Genomic DNA, 20,509 nt, shown 5'->3' on the forward strand with positions numbered 1-20,509 from the left:
GATAAAATCTGTTATCAAGATGATTTTATTTTCTTTTTAACCTCAATTTGTGAGCGCAAATTTGAGATTCCTGTTTCGTGGCAATGAAGTCAGAAAAGTTACAGCATACAGCATTTTACAGAGACCTACAGTAGAATTTAAAGCCTAATCTTTTCCGTTTGACAAGACATTTTTATACTGTCTCAGGTTGGCCGAGGCGGGCACACCAGAAAAAAAACAGTATAATTAATTGAATTCATCCTTAAATTCTACATAATTCTGTTATTGTTCTATGTCTTTATAATGTACAATATTACATGGTGCCTTTTCTCCTCATTAAAAATACTAAATTATTTTTGTGAGGTATGGCTGAAATGAATACATTGTATTTCTATACATTTCAAAAAGGAAATAGGATTTGATATGAGTGTTTTGCTTCATGAGCCTGGTCACGGAACAAATTGAACTTATACCTCATGACACCACTGTACTGCGTTTTCATCTGCAACATCAAACAAGGAAATGATGTTTGTGACATTTATGGATTCATGCACAATTTTGACACTATGTGCTTTTCATTTGATAATTATATGTTACATAACATATTTTGTAATAAGGTGATGACGATGACATTAGTGAACAGACGATATAGTTATCATAAAGGTTGTGACATGCAGTGTTAGCACCGCAAAACATGTATATGGCAAATTATGCACTGTTTGATGTGCTACTTAAAATTTGAATCCCCCTTGCTGTGTTACTTTGCTGTCCTAACATGCCTTTATTGATGGCTATACTCTGGCTGTGCATTTCCCTTCCACTAATTCCTCCATCGTGGCTCTTTCTTTGCTTCCCTTGCTCTCTTTCTATTTCTTTTTGAAGTCTTTGAATTTTACTTATTTAAATCTAATTTGAACACATTTTGATTCCATGCTATTTGAGTCAAGGTCAAATAATTTGACCTTGACCTCATTCATCGAGGATAACAGTCTTCAATACTAATGCTGTGTTTATTTAGGAAACAGGAGCAAATGTATTGTGCTCTGTACAGAATAAGGGAAACATGTTTTTTTCAGCATTATTTTTAACATTAGTGTGTTTTGAATTTAATTTTACCTCATGTTCCCACTTTGTCTTCTGCAATTCTGTTTTATTTACTGGTTATTCTGGTCGCATTTTATTTATTTGACTACACTGTAAATTACATTTATCGTCACATTTTATCAGAAGGGTGAAGTGAAACTCGTTGATTTTAGTCACCTCACACACCAGTTTCGTTATTTTTCAAATATGTATCTCAATTTTTTTATGACAAACTACTGCTCACATTGTTATCACAAATACCAAATTTTCTTTTGAGGTCAGGATTCATTACACAGTTACCAAAAGCTTTCATTCAAATAGGCTTTAGTTCTTGATTTGTTTCCAGACATGACTCTCCATGTCATTGGCAATCTTGAGAGATTTTTGTTTGTCCGTTCCCCATCCTGTCCTTCTGTTCCATATGTTCGTTTCTTTGTTGTTTATTTTTGTTTGGTTTGACAATTTTATTTTCATTATGTCCTCTCACGAATTGGGAGACTGCCATTACAGTGGCACAGATAACATTATTATCAATTGTTAGTAAAGGCATTTAAACTCCTTATAAAATATTTTTCTGGGCTTTGATTTGGCTATTCCTGCTCTACTCGGCTAAAACTTCTACGGATCTTTTTTTTTTTTTTGTTTTGATTTTTTTGTGCTTTTTTTCCTGATCTTTTGGTGTCTGAAGACTTCCTGATTCTCTGTCCGAGCTGTCCTTTCTTGATCTCGTACTCAGTCTGGATTTTAACACCATTGTCTTGATCAAAATTTTCTGATGTCTCTTCTCCCCACTTCATTTGTTCCCTATGTCATTCCCCCTTTTTGGTTGATGAACGTTTTTTACTGAAGATGATGAATCTGAATCAACATTTTCACTGAAAACAAGTCATCCCCTGGACCCTGCAACCCTTGCAAGCCCGGATCTTCTGTCTGATATGTCAGACATCAAAATTCCTGTTGTGAATTCTGAGCAATCAGATCCCTTGAAACTTTTGGAGACAAATGTTTCTGGATGGAATGAAAATATGGAAACTCTTGCCATCTATGAACTACGAGAGAGGCATGGAAAGGTTAGAGGCATTCAGAGTAACTGGATTAGTAACACTAAACAGGAAGTGCAAGACGACAGTGCAAGGCAAGCAAAGAGAGTCTCGGTTTCAGAGTCAGTTGAAGCAAGGAATGTTGAAACAAAGAGCACTTTAAGCAGACTTGCCACAGAGGACACAGATCTGACATGTCTGGGCTCATACTCTGGCGTAGACGAAAACCTGAAACAGCAAGCTGCATTGATGGATGGTTCTCAGGAGGAAGTTGTCCAAGAAACGGTTGAACATTTTACTGTGAAGTCGAATGGTAAACGAAGGCCTCCTGACATCAAGAAACCTATTCGGAGAAAAATACGAGACAGAGAACGTTCTGCATATAGTAGCTCTGAAGGAGAGTTGGAAAGGATGAGCTCTGAGGAGTCATTAGATGGTGATGCTATTCTGAATGAGAGTGGTCTTATTGTTGCCCCAGTGATAGATTCACCAGCTTCTCCTTGTGTGGTTGAAACACCTATAGGATCAATAAAGGACCGAGTTAAAGCCTTACAAAACCAAGTTGAGGAGGAGGAAGTCCTTAAACATGCTCAGTTACAGATTGTAAGATCGCCGCTTGCAAAAAGAGTAATGGAAAATGAAATGCCACAGCTCCCCAGTGTTCCAAAATCCCCCAGATCTCAGACAGAAAGATTAGAAGAGACTATGTCAGTTAAGGAGTTGATGAAAGCATTCCAGACTGGTCAGGACCCTTCAAAAAATAAATCAGGGCTTTTTGAGCACAAAGCATTGGCGTCTTGTGATTCCACAAGGACAATCGAAATAGCAGATATTGAAAATAAAAAGGAGACTGACCAATGTCCAAAACTGCCACCCAAATCTGGAAGCCAAAACCTAAACATTCAACATCATGAGGATGACTTCCAAAGAAGTGACAAAGCTCACTCTGTAAATCCACCAATAGGCATACTTAAAGACAACTCAAAGGAATCACTCTTTTCTGATGCAAATGTTGGAAAGACAGTCACATTTTGTGATGAGAGAAGTATGCACACAAGCAGAAAGTCAACTGGGCCTTCTGTGAAGCAAAGTATTTCTGTTAAAGAGCTAACAAAAGCATTCCAGTTTGGCAAAGAGCCTTCAAAATGCCAAGATGAGCTTTTTACTTATGACTCCGATTCCCCTCCAAATATTTCGGCACAAAAAGCAGTCACCGCCAAAGATGTCACCAGCCCACAGGAAGAAAAATCTAACATTCCAACTACAGTTTACACGTCCTCTGATGATTTAGAGTTAATGCCAGATGATGTTTGTTTTGGAAACAAGGTAGACAATGCTGATGTAATTCAGCATGACAAGGGGAGGCCTAGTCCTCAGAGAGAACTACTAACGCCGAAGGAATGGCGAATGATTCAAGTGGAAGAGCAATCTCTCAGCACCGGCATGACTTCATCTGAAGAATTGCAGATAAGCCCAGACCGCAGGCCTTCCGAGGACTTCAGTGCTGACATAAAGGCTGAACTGGAAGAAAGTCCTGAGTACCAACTTTTCAAGCAAACATCCACAGCCTTAGATGTGAGCGTTCAGATTGAAGGATCTGATGTTGAGACTCTGGTTGATAGACTGCCCATGTGCAGTTCTTTCGGGGAAACTATTTCTCCTATTGATGATCAAATGATTGATGGATTTAAATTTAGCCATCTGATCAACAATGATACTGAAGAGGAAGACATCACAATTAAGGAACCAACACTGGAAGAGGTCCACACTAGTAGGAACACAGATGAGCAGTGGTTCACGTCAGCAAAAGTCATGTCAGCAATGACTTCCTTCATGGAGACAGACTTGGATCAGTGTCTACAAACCAATTCTGAGTCTTTAACAAGCTATGATAGAAACAACACATTTTTTTCACAATGTGATAATGAATCCGAAAGAAAAACAATTTTGGAACCGCAAATTGTTGAAGTACACATTGGCAGGAAAACGGATTACGAGCCATCTGAAACAGTGCGAGATATGTCAGGGTTAGTGTCATTAATGGCAACAGACATGCATCAGTGTCTCAAAATTACACCTGTAACTAATCAACACTTGCAAGAGACAATCACTGAGGAAAAGTTTGTAGAAGTTATCCTTACGAAGGTAGAAGCGAAAGATGTACACCCACTTGCTTCTAACGTGGTTGGATTTGGCACAGAACAGAAACACTTTGAGGAAACTAATATAAGAGAAAGCAAAAATAACACACCTCATTCCAGTTTTGGTGATGACGACAATGAACATTCAATGACTCCGCAGATGAACAATTTTAATGAAGAAATCATAATTGATGAACCGCGACTTGAAGAAGTTTGTACTGGCAAGAAAGCCAAAAACCAGGACCCAATAACAGTACAAGAGATATCAGGGTTGGTGTCCTTCATGAAAAATGACTTGGATCATTGTCTCGAAACGAGGCCTGTGCCAGATCAATCACCACAAGATAATATAATTGAAGACAGTTTTGTACAAGTAATCTTAAGAAAAGACAACGAAAAAAATATTCACTCATTTGCCCCAGATCAGGTTGGGATTAGCACAGAAGAGAAACATTTCGAAAAAACTGTCAAAACAGAAAATAGGGACATCACACCTGATGAGCCATTAGTGGGAGAGGTTTCCATTGACATGAAAACAGATTGCCAGGAAGCCACAACAGTAAAGGATATGTCAGGGTTGGTCTCCATAATGAAAATGAACATGGATCAGTGTCTCAAATCTTGTCCTCTGATAGATCAACCACAACAAAATGAGATCATTGAGGAAAACTTTGAACAAATTATCTTTATAAAAGAAAAAGAGAAAGCCCAATCCCCACTATCTTTCAATGCGACTGGATTTGGCACAAAACAACACTTTGAAGAAACTCATGTAAGAGAAGACAGAAATAAAACACCTTGTTCCAGTTTGGGAGATGACTCAGATGAATTTACAGTGGCCGCTCCGATGATGAATGTAAATGAAGAAACCACAATTAATGAACCACGAAATGAAGATGTTAAATTTGCAGAGAAAACAAATAACTGGGTACCCACAGCAGTGACCGATATGTCAGGTTTAGTGTCCTTAAAGAACGATGACTTGGATCAAAGTCAGGAATCAGACCAAGACGATATATTTGAGGAAAATGTTGAAACATGTATCGCAACAAAGGGAAATGAGAAAGACATTCACAGTTTAGTCTCAGATAAGCTTCAGTTTGCCGAAGAATTGAAACATTTTGAAGAAAATGTTAAAAGAAATGATGAAATTAAGACACCTTGTTCCAGTTTGGGGGACAGCGAAGGACTTGCAATGGCTCCTGAGATGAGCGATTACAATGAAGAAATCAGAATTGACGAAGAACTGCTACAAGAAGTCCACATCGGCAAGAAAATCGATAACCAGGCTCCCACAGCAGTGAAAGATATACCAGGATTGGTGTGTCTAACGACAACTGACATGGATCGGTGTTTCGATACAAAATTTGATGACCAACCACCACAACAGGTTTTTGAGGAACAGTCCGAGCGACACATCTTAGCAAAAGAACAAGAGACAGATATGTATTCATTTGGTTCTGTTAAAAGCAATCATAGACCCACAGCAGCCAATCATGCAAATGTGGAACATAAATCATTTGAAACAAATCCAGCCAAAGACACAGAGAAACAATATAGAATATCCAGTGCCCCCCAACACGTTAAAGAACTTTCTGGGAAGTTGCAAGTCAATGTTTGTGACTTGAATAAAATCTTTGAGGCCAGGTCTGAGACTTGCTGGCCAGAGGAAGAAACTCATTTTCAGAAACAGGAGCATATTAGTGATGATGCAAAAGTGGTTCACACAACACAAGAACTAGATGAAAGTCAGGCCTTGACTAAAGAGCTCCCAGTCACGCAAGATAGGAATGGGCAAAATATTTCAGATCAAGCATCTACTGATACAAATGAGATTCCGGGCATGATATTACTGCTAAAGAGTGACTTAGATCAATGCTTGTTGGATAGTCCAGTAACATGTCAGACTCCAGAAGAAGACATTATTCAGGAGAAATTTGAAGAGGTTATTTTGACTAAATTTAATAAATCTCCTAATGGAGAGAATCCTGAAAATACCGATAAGCAAGATGGAGTGAAAAGCTCAGGAATGAACACAGCACTCCAGGAAATTTACACTGATGAAAGGAAATTTAAACAAGAGGATATGACTGGAGGCGATATGTCAGGCATGTTGTCATTCCTTGGGGATGACTTAGACCATGAATTAACGAAAGAACCAGCACAAATGCAACACCCACCTGACGAAGAGGTTGTCCATGAGGCCTGCAAACAAGTGATACTATCAAAAGAGACTGACAAAAAAACAAGCACACTTTCTACTGAAGATGGTACAATGCTCCCGGATGAGGCCATATCAAAGCAAATGACGTTCTCATATGAAGTGATGGAAGAAAGTTGGAACGGTTTCTCGGTTGAAGGGGATGTGGCTAAAATTTCAACTGCTGTAGAGTCACATTTTCATAGTGTAAGTACTGAGAAATTTTCAAAACCATATGAAACAATGGGTGCATTCATGAATGAATCTAAAGAAGATACACATGTTGCTGCTACTAACCAAATTATACCACAAAGGCCAGTTAATTTAAAGAGCCTTGACACTAATGGTTTTGATGAACAAGTTAAAGAGCTCTCCCCACAAGACTCTCTGGAGGCAAGTCCAGTTGTGGAAGATATGTCTTTGAAGAAATCCCCTGATTCCATTGAACCAAGCCCTACAAGAGAATCTCTTTGTCCAGATTCTCTTGAAGGAAGCCCCACTCAATCAGATGACACCGGATTCCGAACATTGCCAGACAAGGCAGCTGTGTATGAGGAATATTCATCACAGCTGAAAGCCTGTATAACTTTTGATGCAAATACATGTGAAGATGATAATGAAGCAGAAGGTGACAACTATCCCTCTTTCCATGAAGATGAACAGGAGGATTATTCCACAATCAATCAATTTACTCCAGAGGAGAAGATGTTTAAAATGGCCGCAAAGATCAAAACTTTTGATGAAATGGAACAGGAAGCTAAAACTAAGAGTGATCCATCCCCATATGCATCATCACATATAAGTGATCATGTGGACATTGAGCTAGATAAACAAGTGGCGTTAGCCACAGATGCTCATGGGGAATATTTTGATGAAAACGTTGCAGAAACAGATATTGGTTCAAGTTACAGGATACATGAAGAGAGGGAAGAAAGTGAGTCACAAGTACACCCAGTATTTCCAGGAAATGAAGATTCCCCACAACTCTTGGAAAAAAGCCCATCTGAAATACAGGACTGTGGCATTAGTTTAAACAGAGGCTCTGCTGATTCACATTTTCATAACTTTGTCATAGATGACCTCCATCCAGATGACAAAACCGACAACCAACTTCAAGAAGTTTCTGAACCTTCAACAGAAGTGAATATTCAAGAAACCCAATGTTGTACACCCGGGCTTGATAATTCTGTAACCAACAATAGGCAAGCTGATGAACATAAGACCTATGATAATTATAATCAAGCAGAGGAGAGGAAAACTTTAAATAAATCACCTGCTCAATCACCAAGCAATGAGGAAACCCCTGATCAATTTCAATTTGAAGAGGGAAAGTTATTTGAAATGACGAGAGGGGGCGCAATTGATCTCTCAAGAAGTTTTGATGAAAATGTTGATGGATATTCTTTTCAAATCGAGGGAGATCCGATGGATGAAGTTGTTTCAGAGGGGAGTGGGGAAGATAAAAACACCTTGTCCAATTTTGACAATGCCGATTCAGTTGGAGAGGAAGTCTTGCAGAACCCAACAACACACATTACTCCTACTCCTAAACCCAGAACTTTCTTGACACCATCATGTGACACATCAAAGCACCTTTCTGAAGCTGATCTTGGATGCTCAATGGAAGTTCAGATGGGTTCCCCGACAGGATTGGAGAAACAAACCATTATTGAAAGTGCTGACAAAGGTCTGATTGGTTTTGGTATGCACTACTGTGACTCTACAATTGCCGATCTTCAGTCAAGTACAACGATGGAGACATTGGCATACCCAAGGAAAACCTCTGATTTATTATACTCTTCTGCTGATGAGGATGAAGAAGACAATCAGTGCTCGGTCATTGAAATGACTTTTGCAGGTGAACAAGGGATTGATAATTTGGTCAGTTTAACTAAGGAGGATAGTCAATTCAAACTGGAAAAACTTGAGCCCAGCTTGGTCAGCAAAACAGAAGATCCAACCATGATTCGCAGAACAAGATCTGAGACGGGTGGCGATCCAAGTGAACCCTCTGGAAAAAGCACCAGACATTGTTCTGACAGTACAAACCCCACACATGAATCTCGCTTTTACTCAGCAAGACCTCTTCCTACAAAGAGACAAATGAAAGGAATCCAAATACGTAAAACTGAAGAATCATCTCTTTCTTTGGATACTGATGACATCAGCAGCTCAAGTCACAAGAGTCCAGATTCGGTCATCTTTATGTATGACATCCCAAACTCAAGCAGTTTTGATTTAGATCCTTTGACGGGTGCCCAACACTCTTCTGGCACAGTGGATGTGTTTGAATCCAGGCCTACCTGGGATGACACGGTGGAAAATCAGATGCAGAGAATCACCGATGAACAAACTCCAGGGTGCATGTCAGGTATGGGAAGGTCTACTTAGGCTTTTTCTTTCCTAGTCCTTCTCCCTGGCAGCAAGATTTTTTTTCTCATTTGTAAGAGCATTCGGCCATCATGTGTGTGCATGTTATGTGGTTACCCGTCCCTCTCATCTGTGTTTGTGTTCGATCTCAAGATTGAATGGTCATGTTGGTTTTAGTTTCATAAACTTGTTTTGATGCAGATCATTGGTATCTCTGATACTAATTTAGCTTGGCTAACATTAATAAGCTTCATCTGCTGATCTTAACAATCTAATCATATTTTGCAAACTCTCCAGAGCGATGAATCCAACCTTTATCTTTTCATCTGTGTCAACACTACATTTCCATATTTAATTTTAGGTTTGTTACAATCCATAAAGCCATAGTCGTTAGGAAAATAGTATCCGTATTTACAGTATATGATGTGGACGGGTACTGTTAAAAATATTACATTTTAATATGGTGGTATTTTAGTGGATTGGCAGGATGATGCTGACAGGAAAGAGGAGACATTAGCTATCATTGCAGATCTCCTTGGCTTCAGCTGGACTGGTAAGCTCAAGTACATTCTCGCTCTCTCTTTCTCTCTCGACAACACTCATATGTGTGTTGTTATTTTGTCACCAACCGCACACTCAATATTACTTTCATATTCTGTTTTCTATGACCCCAGAGCTGGCAAGGGAACTGGAATTTAATGAGGATGAAATTCAATTAGTTAGAACACAGAATCCCAATTCACTTCAAGAACAGAGTCACGCCTTGCTTCAACATTGGGTTGAACGTGAAGGCAAACATGCCACAGGTAAATGTTATTCAGTTTTATTCAAAAAGACAAACTAGGAGTATTTGTATACTCTCAATGTTGGAAATTATTGCAATGTAATTATGTGTTTTAGCATTTGACCATAACTTTTGTCCTGGCAACTCGTTTATTCCATTTCAATTTGGCATGCTTGTGACACGTCTTTGTGATGTGTCAAATTTGTAAGACCTTTACAGAGATTTTATTGTTTTAATTAATGTTTTTACTTAAAATACTGTCAATATGCATTATATATATACTGGATTAGTTTTTGAAAATTGTGATACAACTCCACAGAAGACTGCCTGATTAAGAGACTGACCAAGATCAACCGGATGGATATTGTTCATCTAATTGAAACACAGATGAACAAGTCACCCCAAGAACAAACCTCAAGAACATATGCAGAGATTGAGAAGACACTTGACCATAGTGAAGGTACGTTTCTGACATATTTTTCAGTCAGTGTTTTCAGTCAGTACACAATCGACTGATGTTAATTATAATTTGTCCATGAATTTTCCTTAAATAATTGTCCTTCAGCCTCCTTTCATTGCTTTTCCCCTGTTGAGCTGCTTCCAGATGTGTGTTTTCATATTTAAGAATTTCACTAATCACATTTTAGTCATTATTTGTTACTTGGGTCAGAAATCTACCTGGACGCCTTCACAATCAGTTCTGCAGGCCCGGCAGCATAAAATAAAAGTAGATAAAACTATTGGTTTAAGCAATCAGATTTCGAGTTGGTGACGCAAATGTCTGCTAGCGTCCTCATACAACTCACAAGTTATTTCCTGGCAAACGGTACCCTCTAGTGGACTTGTAGGAAATCACACCACACATTTTATACGAGCCTCAGTAACAGCTATAGATGCAACAAAAATTGTCAAGTATGACTACTGGTGTATCTCAAAAAGATAAATGAGTCCATTGATTCGCTGAGACGAAGGATACTCAGCAGGGAGGATTCGGGCACGTGAGTCTTTGGGAGCCAAGTGGAAGACGGCATTTTGTAAAATATGGGAAATATAGAAATGGATAAAGGCGTTCAGAACGTTAATTATTGTGCATTTCTGTGTTTAATATATAATGTGTTTTTTTCAGTATCAGTGGCTATGTCTTCCGTACAAGAAGATGTAGACAGCCCCAGGATTGTGAGAAGGCTCGAATCAGATCGCAAACCTCCCCCAGCTGTTTCTGAAGAAGACCTCTCTGTAGCTTCTCTACTTGACATTCCTTCATGGGCAGAGCCTGCCGGACATATCCACTCGGACAGTATGCATGGTGACCTTTTGGAGGAAAACAAGATCTCCCAGTAATTTAATTTATTGGATTTCTGTATATTCCATTCACTGTATATTGGCGCTGATTTTGGAAAAATAATAGTCAGGATTATTTTGGACGGCCCGGTAGTCGACTGGTTAGCATGCCAACTTCACAGTGCAGAGGTCGTGAGTTCAAGACCCGGTCCAGCCTCCCTGTGTGGAGTTTGCATGTTTTCCCCGGCCCGCGTGGGTTGTCTCTGGGTCCTTCGGTTTCCTCCCATATTACAAAAAACATGCATGTCAGGCTGATTGAACACTCTAAATTATCCCTAGGTGTCAGTGTGAGAGTGACTGGTTGTTTATCTCTGTGTGCCCTGTGATTGGCTGGCAACCAATTCAGGGTGTCCCCTGCCTAGTGCCCGGAGACGGCTGGGTTAGGCTCCAGCACCCCCTGCCACCCTAATGATGAATAAGCGGTACGGAAAATGGATGGATGGATATAATTGCGGATTTTATAATGATCTGTCGTGGTCAAGAATGAGCTGAGCCAAAAGGCGAAGCTCTCAATTTACCAGTCGATCTGTGGCCCAACCCTCATCTATGGTCACGAGCTATGGGTAGTGACCGAAAGAACGTGATCCCGGATACAAGCGGCCAAAAGGAGCTTTCTCCGTCGGGTGTCCAGGCTTTCCCTTAGAGATAAGGTGAGAAGCTTGGTCATCCGGGAGGGGCTCAAACTCGAGTCGCTACTCCTCTACATAGAGAGGAGCCAGTTGAGATGACTCGGTTATCTGATTATTATGCCTCCTGGACACCTCCCTGGTGAGGTGTTCCGGGCATGCTCCACTGACAGAAGCCCCCGGGGATGACCCATGACACGCTGGAGAGGCGATGTCACCCAGCTGGCCTGGGAACGCCTCGGATCTGCCAGGAAGAGCTGGAAGAAGTGGCTGGGGAGAGGGAAGTCCGGGCTTCCCTACTGAAGCAGCAGAAGAAGGATTGATGGATGGAGATTCATATAATTATAATTAAAAGTATTATTCTCTTTAAAACAGTATTCATTTAACTAAGACTCAACTATTCAAAACAGTCATCACAGCCCAATATCCATCCATCCCTGTATTCATTCATTTATTAATTTATTTTTAAATAACATTCAATGAGAATGAAAAGGAACTACCAGGTAGCCTGACCAGTTAATTCATTTTGGAACACATCTTCAAAAATCGAGACTCACTGAATGGGCTGCTACGGCGTTTGGGTTCACTACTTTTGTACTTTGTGCAAATGCCATTGATGTGAATATGTTTTTGCCCGTTTTCCAGTTTAGTGATTTTACATATCATATTTTGAAGGATTAATTTGTCACTGTGTCTGCTTTGTCCTTTACAGTGAACTCAACCCTGACCTGTGGACTTCAGATAATGTAATTGCACATGAACGTAGACAATATGTCAACTTGGAAGAGCAAGTAAGTACGCTCCCCATCAAAATAGAAGCTGCAATGAAGAGCAAAGCAACTCGAGTTTATGATGTCAAGTACAAAGGGAAAGACCCTCAAATTCCCAATATTGAAGTTCATGGCTCAAAGTCTTTTCTTGGTAGTGGTCATAGGCAGGTCAAAGAAATATGCTGCCAAAACATCTCTGGGACATTTGCAGCTAAAGAGGATAAGGGGTCACCTGAAACTTTGAAGTTGCCATCATCTGGATCTATGAGTGACATTAGCCTGATCTTATCTGAGTCAGACCAAGCTGAAACTGATTTTGAAGAGATTAATGAATACTATATTTCCCATACTGGATCTCTAAATTATTCCAAAGAAAAGTTGAGAGGAATCTCTGGTCCTACAGTGTTTGCATCACCAAAGAGTCACCAAGCAACTAGCGCGATAACTGAAGAAACCACAGATATAGATAGAAAAAGTCAAGTCCTACAGTCTGCTGATGAATACACAGCCCAATTCTTCAAAAACCATCCGAAGAGCCCTCATGATCCTAATGTGAATGAGCGCTATGATCCATTTACACCACACAATGAAAACACAAAAACCAAAGTTTATTGTATTGGCTTTCAGGAAGACATGTTCTTCATTGATGATAATGATGATGAAGATGATGATGATGTCCAGACCGTGGGATCCACTCTTGCCACTGCCAAATACCAACACATGGATAAAAACACTCATATGGCATGTGACTCAACTAAGAGCTCTGGTAATTGTAGTTCAATCAGTCCAGACAGAGAGAAATACAGAACAAAGACTGTATCTTCCAGCCTTTATCTGCCAATCTATGCCCGACAAACATCTGATAATGACTCATTGTCCTCCACATCCATAGATGATGAGACTTATGTTAAAACAGAATTTTGGACATTAAATGATACCTTGCCTAGACCTTCATCACCTGATTCGGTGATGTCTATCAGTGATTATAGGGCGATGTCTCCTGACTCACCTCTCAGCAAAAGAAGGGGGTTTAGGGCAGACCTTCCCATCGTGGATGTTAGTTGGGCACTCTTTTCAAGCTCAGATAACTGTACTTCACCCGAAATTACTGAAAATAGCATACACCCAAGTCCTTTAGACGTATGTGATAGTAGACTGCATATTGGTGCCAGAGAAAAACCTGCACAGAACATCGACTCTGGAGTTACAAAAGATGTCCCACTTTTATCTGACAGTGTACTTATTCAACGAGAAATTCCAAATTTTACTTCAAAAACGTTTGAGCGTTTACATGAACTAAATTTGCCAGATTTGGGCACAAATACTCATGAGCCTTCAAATATGGATGACCGTCCCTTTTCACCACAATCTCAGACATCCCATTGCAGTTTCTCGTTCCTTGAGCTCTTGCTCTCTGAACCAACGCGCTCCCAACTGATAAGTCAGTCATGTAATTATTTTTTACAGTATTCAGGGGGTACTCCAAACTTAGCCCAAATGCCACAAAATCAGATAAAACCACTCAAGATTTGTGCTTTGGAAACAAAATTACCGTCTAATTATATTTTTCCGCAAGATGATGATTACAAAACGTCACATGCTTATCCATTATTGCATGTGTCAAATTCAACACAAAAAAAATATTTCCAGCATAACACAAATGACCCTTCATCACATGATGAGAGCAACCTAAATATAGAAGAGCACAAATCACTACAATACGGAGTAACAATTAATAAGGGATTGACAGACAATGTAAATGAAAAAGAAATGTCAGTTCAAAGCAGTAATCATATTGTTGCAGAAAGCAAAGAGAGTAAGGAATCATTCCTTGATTATTGGTTTTCAAAGTTGGCACCACAACATTGTGTCTCAAGACCATCAACAAATGACTCTGATCATTGTATAAAACATTTACAAATAAACACAGGAGAAAACAATCAAATTGAAGATTGTATCGTATGTAGTCAGAATAAGGAATCAACAGAAGCAAATACTAATTTACAACACACATTTTATAGACCATCTGTCGAGACAACACACAGTTTATCAGTAATACAAGGAAATACACCAGTCATCTTTAACTTTAAAGAAAGACCAACGTACATATTAGAATTTCCAAAGGATAAAACAATGGACAGATGCGAACTCAAGGTTTCCTATGGAGATGATTTGGCCCCAAAAAACAAGCAAAAAAATATATCATCTTCAAAGGTACGATTATCAATGACAAAGTATTCTCTATATTCAACAGATGAAATAACATTTGGGGTAAGACCAGGTTCTCCAGATTCTGCAGCATCAGTTGAGAAATGCTCTTCATGTCCGGACACGACATTTGTTCAAAACAACAGAGAACATTGTAATTATTACTTGTCGTATTCTGAAGATAGGCCAGTTTCTCCTCTTTCAACATTGTTTGAGCTTGATTATTCAGAACATGGTATCAAGGATCTCTTTGATGACAGCAGGAAGGGGTCGCCAGATTCAGCCTCGTCAGTGCATTTCAGAACAGATGCAGAGGTCCCTCAAATTGCAGCCATACCTCTGTCATGCACACAACGTTTTACATATGCAGATGTTGTTCGTGGCTTTTCACATGTAAGAGCAGACGATGCTATGCCTAAAGTGACAGCTTTTGCGGATGGACCTATATTAAGCCTGTCAGATTCCTTTGATGAATTACCTGACTCCACCACAGCTGAAATGGCCTTGGAGGTGAGACCATGTTCTCCCGAGTCGATAGGGTCTCACTGTGAATTCAGGGCTCTTTCTCCTGACTCGCCTGTTCCTCAGCTTAACAGGGCAGAAATTAAGAATTATGACCAAGGCTTGCAGCAACGGTCGTACACACCGCAATCGAGTGTTTCAGATTGGGAAGGTCATGATTATTGTATCACTAACCTTTTTGATGAAACCAGACCAGTGTCACCACAATCTATTTCATTAGACCAGGACCTAGATCTCTTGTTTCGCAGCAGGGCTTTGTCTCCAGATTCTGTTTCTCCTGATCTAGACTCTGCACTACTGCGGGATTGGTTGTTTGCTTTTAGGGCAACCTCCCCAGATTCTGTAGCATCTGTGGACAAATTTTCCTTATGTCCAGACACGATATTTGTCAAAAACAACAGACAACATTGTAATTACTACTTGAGGTATTCTGAAGATAGACCAGTAACTCCTCTTTCACCATTGTCTGAGCTTGATTATTCAGAATTTGGTATCAATGATCTCGATGACAGCAGGCCAGAGTCGCCAGATTCAGTATCGTCTGAGCATTTCAGAACAGATGCAGAGGTCCCTCAAATTGCAGGCATACCTCTGTCATGCACACGTTTTACATATGCAGATGTTGTTCGTGGCTTTTCACATGAAAGACCAAATGATGCTATGCCTAAAGTTACAGCTTTTGCAGATGGACCTATATTAAACCTTTCAGATTCCTTTGATGAATTATCTGACACCACCGCAGCTGATATGGCCTTGGATGTAAGACCATGTTCTCCGGCGTCGATAGGGTCTCAATGTGAATTCAGGGCTCTTTCTCCTGAGTCGCCAATTCCTCAGTTTAACAGAGCAGAAATTGAGAATTATGACCAAGGCTTGCAGCAACGGTCGTACACACCGCGATCGAGTGTTTCAGATTGGGAAGGTCATGATTATTGTATCACTAACCTTTTTGATGAAACCAGACCAGTGTCACCACAATCTATTTCATCAGACCAGGACCTCGATCTCTTGTTTAGCAGCAGGGCTTTGTCTCCAGATTCTGTTTCTTCTGATCTAGACTCGGCACTACTGCGGGATTGGTTGTTGGATTTTCGGGCATCCTCCCCAGATTCAGTAGCATCTGTGGACAAATGTTCCTTATGTCCAAACACGATATTTGTCAAAAACAACAGACAACATTGTAATTACTACTTGAGGTATTCTGAAGATAGACCAGTAAGCCCTTTGTCACCATTGTCTGAGCTTGATTATTCAGAACTTGATATCAAGGATCTCTTTAATGACAGCAGGGCAAAGTCGCCATATTCAGTATCGTCTGAGCATTTCAGAACAGATGCAGAGGTCCCTCAAATTGCAGGCATACCTCTGTCATGCACACAACGTTTTACATATGCAGATGTTGTTCGTGGCTTTTCACATGAAAGACCAGACGATGCTATGCCTAAAGTTACAGCTTTTGCGGATGGACCTATATTAAACCTTTCAGATTCTTTTGATGAATTACCTGACTCCACCGCAGCTGATATGGCCTTGGATGTAAGACCATGTTCTCCAGCGTCGATAGGATCTCACTGTGAGTTCAGGGCTCTTTCTCCTGAGTCACCAATTCCTCAGTTTAACAGAGCAGAAATTGAGAATTATGACCGAGGCTTGCAGCAACGGTCGTACACACCGCAATCGAGTGTTTCAGATTGGGAAGGTCATGATTATTGTCTCACGAACCTTTTTGATGAAACCAGACCAGTGTCACCACAATCTATTTCATCAGACCTGGACCTCGATCCCTTGTTTAGCAGCAGGGCTTTGTCTCCAGATTCTGTTTCTTCTGATCTAGACTCGGCACTACCGCGGGATTGGTTGTTTGATTTTAGGGCATCTTCCCCAGATTCTGTAGCATCTCTGGAGAAATGTTCCTTATGTCCGAACATGATATTTGTTCAAAACAACAGAGAACATTGTAATTATTACTTAAGGTATTCTGAAGATAGGCCATGTTCACCTCTGTCATCATTGTCTGAGCTTGATTATTCAGAACTTGATATCAAGGATCTCTTTAATGACAGCAGGGCAGAGTCGCCAGATTCAGTATCGTCTGAGCATTTCAGAACAGATGCAGAGGTCCCTCAAATTGCAGGCATACCTCTGTCATGCACACAACGTTTTACATATGCAGATGTTGTTCGTGGCTTTTCACATGAAAGACCAGACGATGCTATGCCTACAGTTACAGCTTTTGCGGATGGACCTATATTAAACCTTTCAGATTCCTTTGATGAATTACCTGACTCCATCGCAGTTGATATGGCCTTGGATGTAAGACCATGTTCTCCAGCGTCGATAGGGTCTCACTCTGAATTCAGGGCTCTTTCTCCTGAGTCGCCAATTCCTCAGTTTAACAGAGCAGAAATTGAGAATTATGACCAAGGCTTGCAGCAACGGTCGTACACACCGCAATCGAGTGTTTCAGATTGGGAAGGTCATGATTATTGTATCACTAACCTTTTTGATGAAACCAGACCAGTGTCACCACAATCTATTTCATCAGACCAGGACCTCGATCTCTTGTTTAGCAGCAGGGCTTTGTCTCCAGATTCTGTTTCTTCTGATCTAGACTCGGCACTACTGCGGGATTGGTTGTTGGATTTTCGGGCATCCTCCCCAGATTCTGTAGCATCTGTGGACAAATGTTCCTTATGTCCAAACACGATATTTGTCAAAAACAACAGACAACATTGTAATTACTACTTGAGGTATTCTGAAGATAGACCAGTAAGCCCTTTGTCACCATTGTCTGAGCTTGATTATTCAGAACTTGATATCAAGGATCTCTTTAATGACAGCAGGGCAGAGTCGCCATATTCAGTATCGTCTGAGCATTTTAGAACAGATGCAGATGTCCCTCAAATTGCAGGCATACCTCTGTCATGCACACAACGTTTTACATATGCAGATGTTGTTCGTGGCTTTTCACATGAAAGACCAGACGATGCTATGCCTAAAGTTACAGCTTTTGCGGATGGACCTATATTAAACCTTTCAGATTCTTTTGATGAATTACCTGACTCCACCGCAGCTGATATGGCCTTGGATGTAAGACCATGTTCTCCAGCGTCGATAGGGTCTCACTGTGAATTCAGGGCTCTTTCTCCTGAGTCGCCAATTCCTCAGTTTAACAGAGCAGAAATTGAGAATTATGACCAAGGCTTGCAGCAACGGTCGTACACACCGCAATCGAGTGTTTCAGATTGGGAAGGTCATGATTATTGTCTCACGAACCTTTTTGATGAAACCAGACCAGTGTCACCACAATCTATTTCATCAGACCTGGACCTCGATCTCTTGTTTAGCAGCAGGGCTTTGTCTCCAGATTATGTTTCTTCTGATCTAGACTCGGCACTACTGCGGGATTGGTTGTTTGATTTTAGGGCATCTTCCCCAGATTCTGTAGCATCTCTGGAGAAATGTTCCTTATGTCCGAACATGATATTTGTTCAAAACAACAGAGAACATTGTAATTATTACTTAAGGTATTCTGAAGATAGGCCATGTTCACCTCTGTCATCATTGTCTGAGCTTGATTATTCAGAACTTGATATCAAGGATCTTTTTAATGACAGCAGGGCAGAGTCGCCAGATTCAGTATCGTCTGAGCATTTCAGAACAGATGCAGAGGTCCCTCAAATTGCAGGCATACCTCTGTCATGCACACAACGTTTTACATATGCAGATGTTGTTCGTGGCTTTTCACATGAAAGACCAGACGATGCTATGCCTAAAGTTACAGCTTTTGCGGATGGAGCTATATTAAACCTTTCAGATTCCTTTGATGAATTACCTGACTCCATCGCAGTTGATATGGCCTTGGATGTAAGACCATGTTCTCCAGCGTCGATAGGGTCTCAATGTGAATTCAGGGATCTTTCTCCTGACTCACCTGTTCCTCAGTTTAACAGAGCAGAAATTAAGAATTATGACCATGGCTTGCAGCAACGGTCGTACACACCGCAATCGAGTGTTTCAGATTGGGAAGGTCATGATTTTTGTCTCACTAACCTTTTTAATGAGACCCGACCAGTGTCACCACAATCGATTTCATCAGACCTGGACCTAGATATCTTGTTTTGCAGCAGAGCTTTGTCTCCAGATTCTGTTTCTTCAGATCTAGACTCGGCACTACTGCTGGATTGGTTGTTGGATTTTCGGGCATCCTCCCCAGATTCTGTAGCATCTGTAGACAAATTTTCCTTATGTCCAGACACGATATTTGTCAAAAACAACAGACAACATTGTAAATACTACTTGAGGTATTCTGAAGATAGACCAGTAAGCCCTTTGTCACCATTGTCTGATCTTGATTATTCAGAACTTGATATCAAGGATCTCTTTAATGACAGCAGGGCAGAGTCGCCATCTTCAGTATCATCTGAGCATTTCAGAACAGATGCAGAGGTCCCTCAAATTGCAGGCATACCTCTGTCATGCACACAACGTTTTACATATGCAGATGTTGTTCGTGGCTTTTCACATGAAAGACCAGACGATGCTATGCCTAAAGTTACAGCTTTTGCGGATGGACCTATATTAAACCTTTCAGATTCTTTTGATGAATTACCTGACTCCACCGCAGCTGATATGGCCTTGGATGTAAGACCATGTTCTCCAGCGTCAATAGGATCTCACTGTGAATTCAGGGCTCTTTCTCCTGAGTCGCCAATTCCTCAGTTTAACAGAGCAGAAATTGAGAATTATGACCAAGGCTTGCAGCAACGGTCGTACACACCGCAATCGAGTGTTTCAGATTGGGAAGGTTATGATTATTGTCTCACGAACCTTTTTGATGAAACCAGACCAGTGTCACCACAATCTATTTCATCAGACCTGGACCTAGACCTCTTGTTTAGCAGCAGGGCTTTGTCTCCAGATTCTGTTTCTTCTGATCTAGACTCGGCTCTACTGCGGGATTGGTTGTTTGATTTTAGGGCATCCTCCCCAGATTCTGTAGCATCTGCGGACAAATTTCCCTTATGTCCAGACACGATATTTGTCAAAAACAACAGACAACATTGTAATTACTACTTGAGGTATTCTGAAGATAGACCAGTAAACCCTCTGTCACCATTGTCTGAGCTTGATTATTCAGAACTTGGTATGGAGGATCTCTTTAATGAGAGCAGGGCAGAGTCGCCAGATTCAGTATCGTCTGAGCATTTCAGAACAGATGCAGAGGTCCCTCAAATTGCAGGCATACCTCTGTCATGCACACAACGTTTTACATATGCAGATGTTGTTCGTGGCTTTTCACATGAAAGACCAGACGATGCTATGCCTAAAGTTACAGCTTTTGCGGATGGACCTATATTAAACCTTTCAGATTCCTTTGATGAATTACCTGACTCCACCGCAGCGGATGTGGCCTTGGATGTGAGACCATGTTCTCCAGCGTCG

General features: G+C 40.6%; 2 protein-coding genes and 1 long non-coding RNA gene across 10 annotated transcripts in view; 2 read left to right on the forward strand and 1 right to left on the reverse strand.

Moving 5' to 3' along the window:
• Positions 1–20,509, forward strand: part of ank2a (ankyrin 2a, neuronal) — an 83,390-nt gene that overhangs the window by 46,030 nt on the left and 16,851 nt on the right. For 7 of the 8 annotated variants that reach the window (XM_089007171.1, XM_089007173.1, XM_089007170.1 and 4 more), the window contains 5 exons: positions 9,289–9,366; positions 9,488–9,619; positions 9,917–10,057; positions 10,724–10,934; positions 12,277–12,355. In XM_089007171.1, coding sequence (XP_088863297.1) covers positions 9,289–9,366; positions 9,488–9,619; positions 9,917–10,057; positions 10,724–10,934; positions 12,277–12,355 — 641 coding nt within the window. Of the gene's footprint in view, positions 1–1,911; positions 8,815–9,288; positions 9,367–9,487; positions 9,620–9,916; positions 10,058–10,723; positions 10,935–12,276; positions 12,356–20,509 lie in introns of all 8 variants that reach the window. The other variant, XM_089007176.1, reaches the window with a different exon arrangement.
• On the forward strand, positions 12,362–17,880 carry LOC148892801 (uncharacterized). The gene is made up of 2 exons (XM_089006408.1): positions 12,362–17,814; positions 17,874–17,880. Exons 1-2 carry the CDS (start codon positions 12,389–12,391, stop codon positions 17,878–17,880), a joined length of 5,433 nt encoding a protein of 1,810 aa, XP_088862534.1. The 5' UTR covers positions 12,362–12,388.
• Positions 18,419–19,796, reverse strand: LOC148892802 (uncharacterized). Its single transcript, XR_016116337.1, has 4 exons — positions 19,677–19,796; positions 19,118–19,292; positions 18,900–18,998; positions 18,419–18,531 (listed from the first exon to the last, which is right to left on the reverse strand). It is a non-coding gene; the product is annotated as an uncharacterized LOC148892802 (long non-coding RNA).

The sequence above is a fragment of the Hippocampus bargibanti genome, linkage group LG10, assembly GCF_051943395.1.
Source record: "Hippocampus bargibanti isolate YZ-2025 linkage group LG10, ASM5194339v1, whole genome shotgun sequence".
NCBI classification, from domain to species: domain Eukaryota; kingdom Metazoa; phylum Chordata; class Actinopteri; order Syngnathiformes; family Syngnathidae; genus Hippocampus; species Hippocampus bargibanti.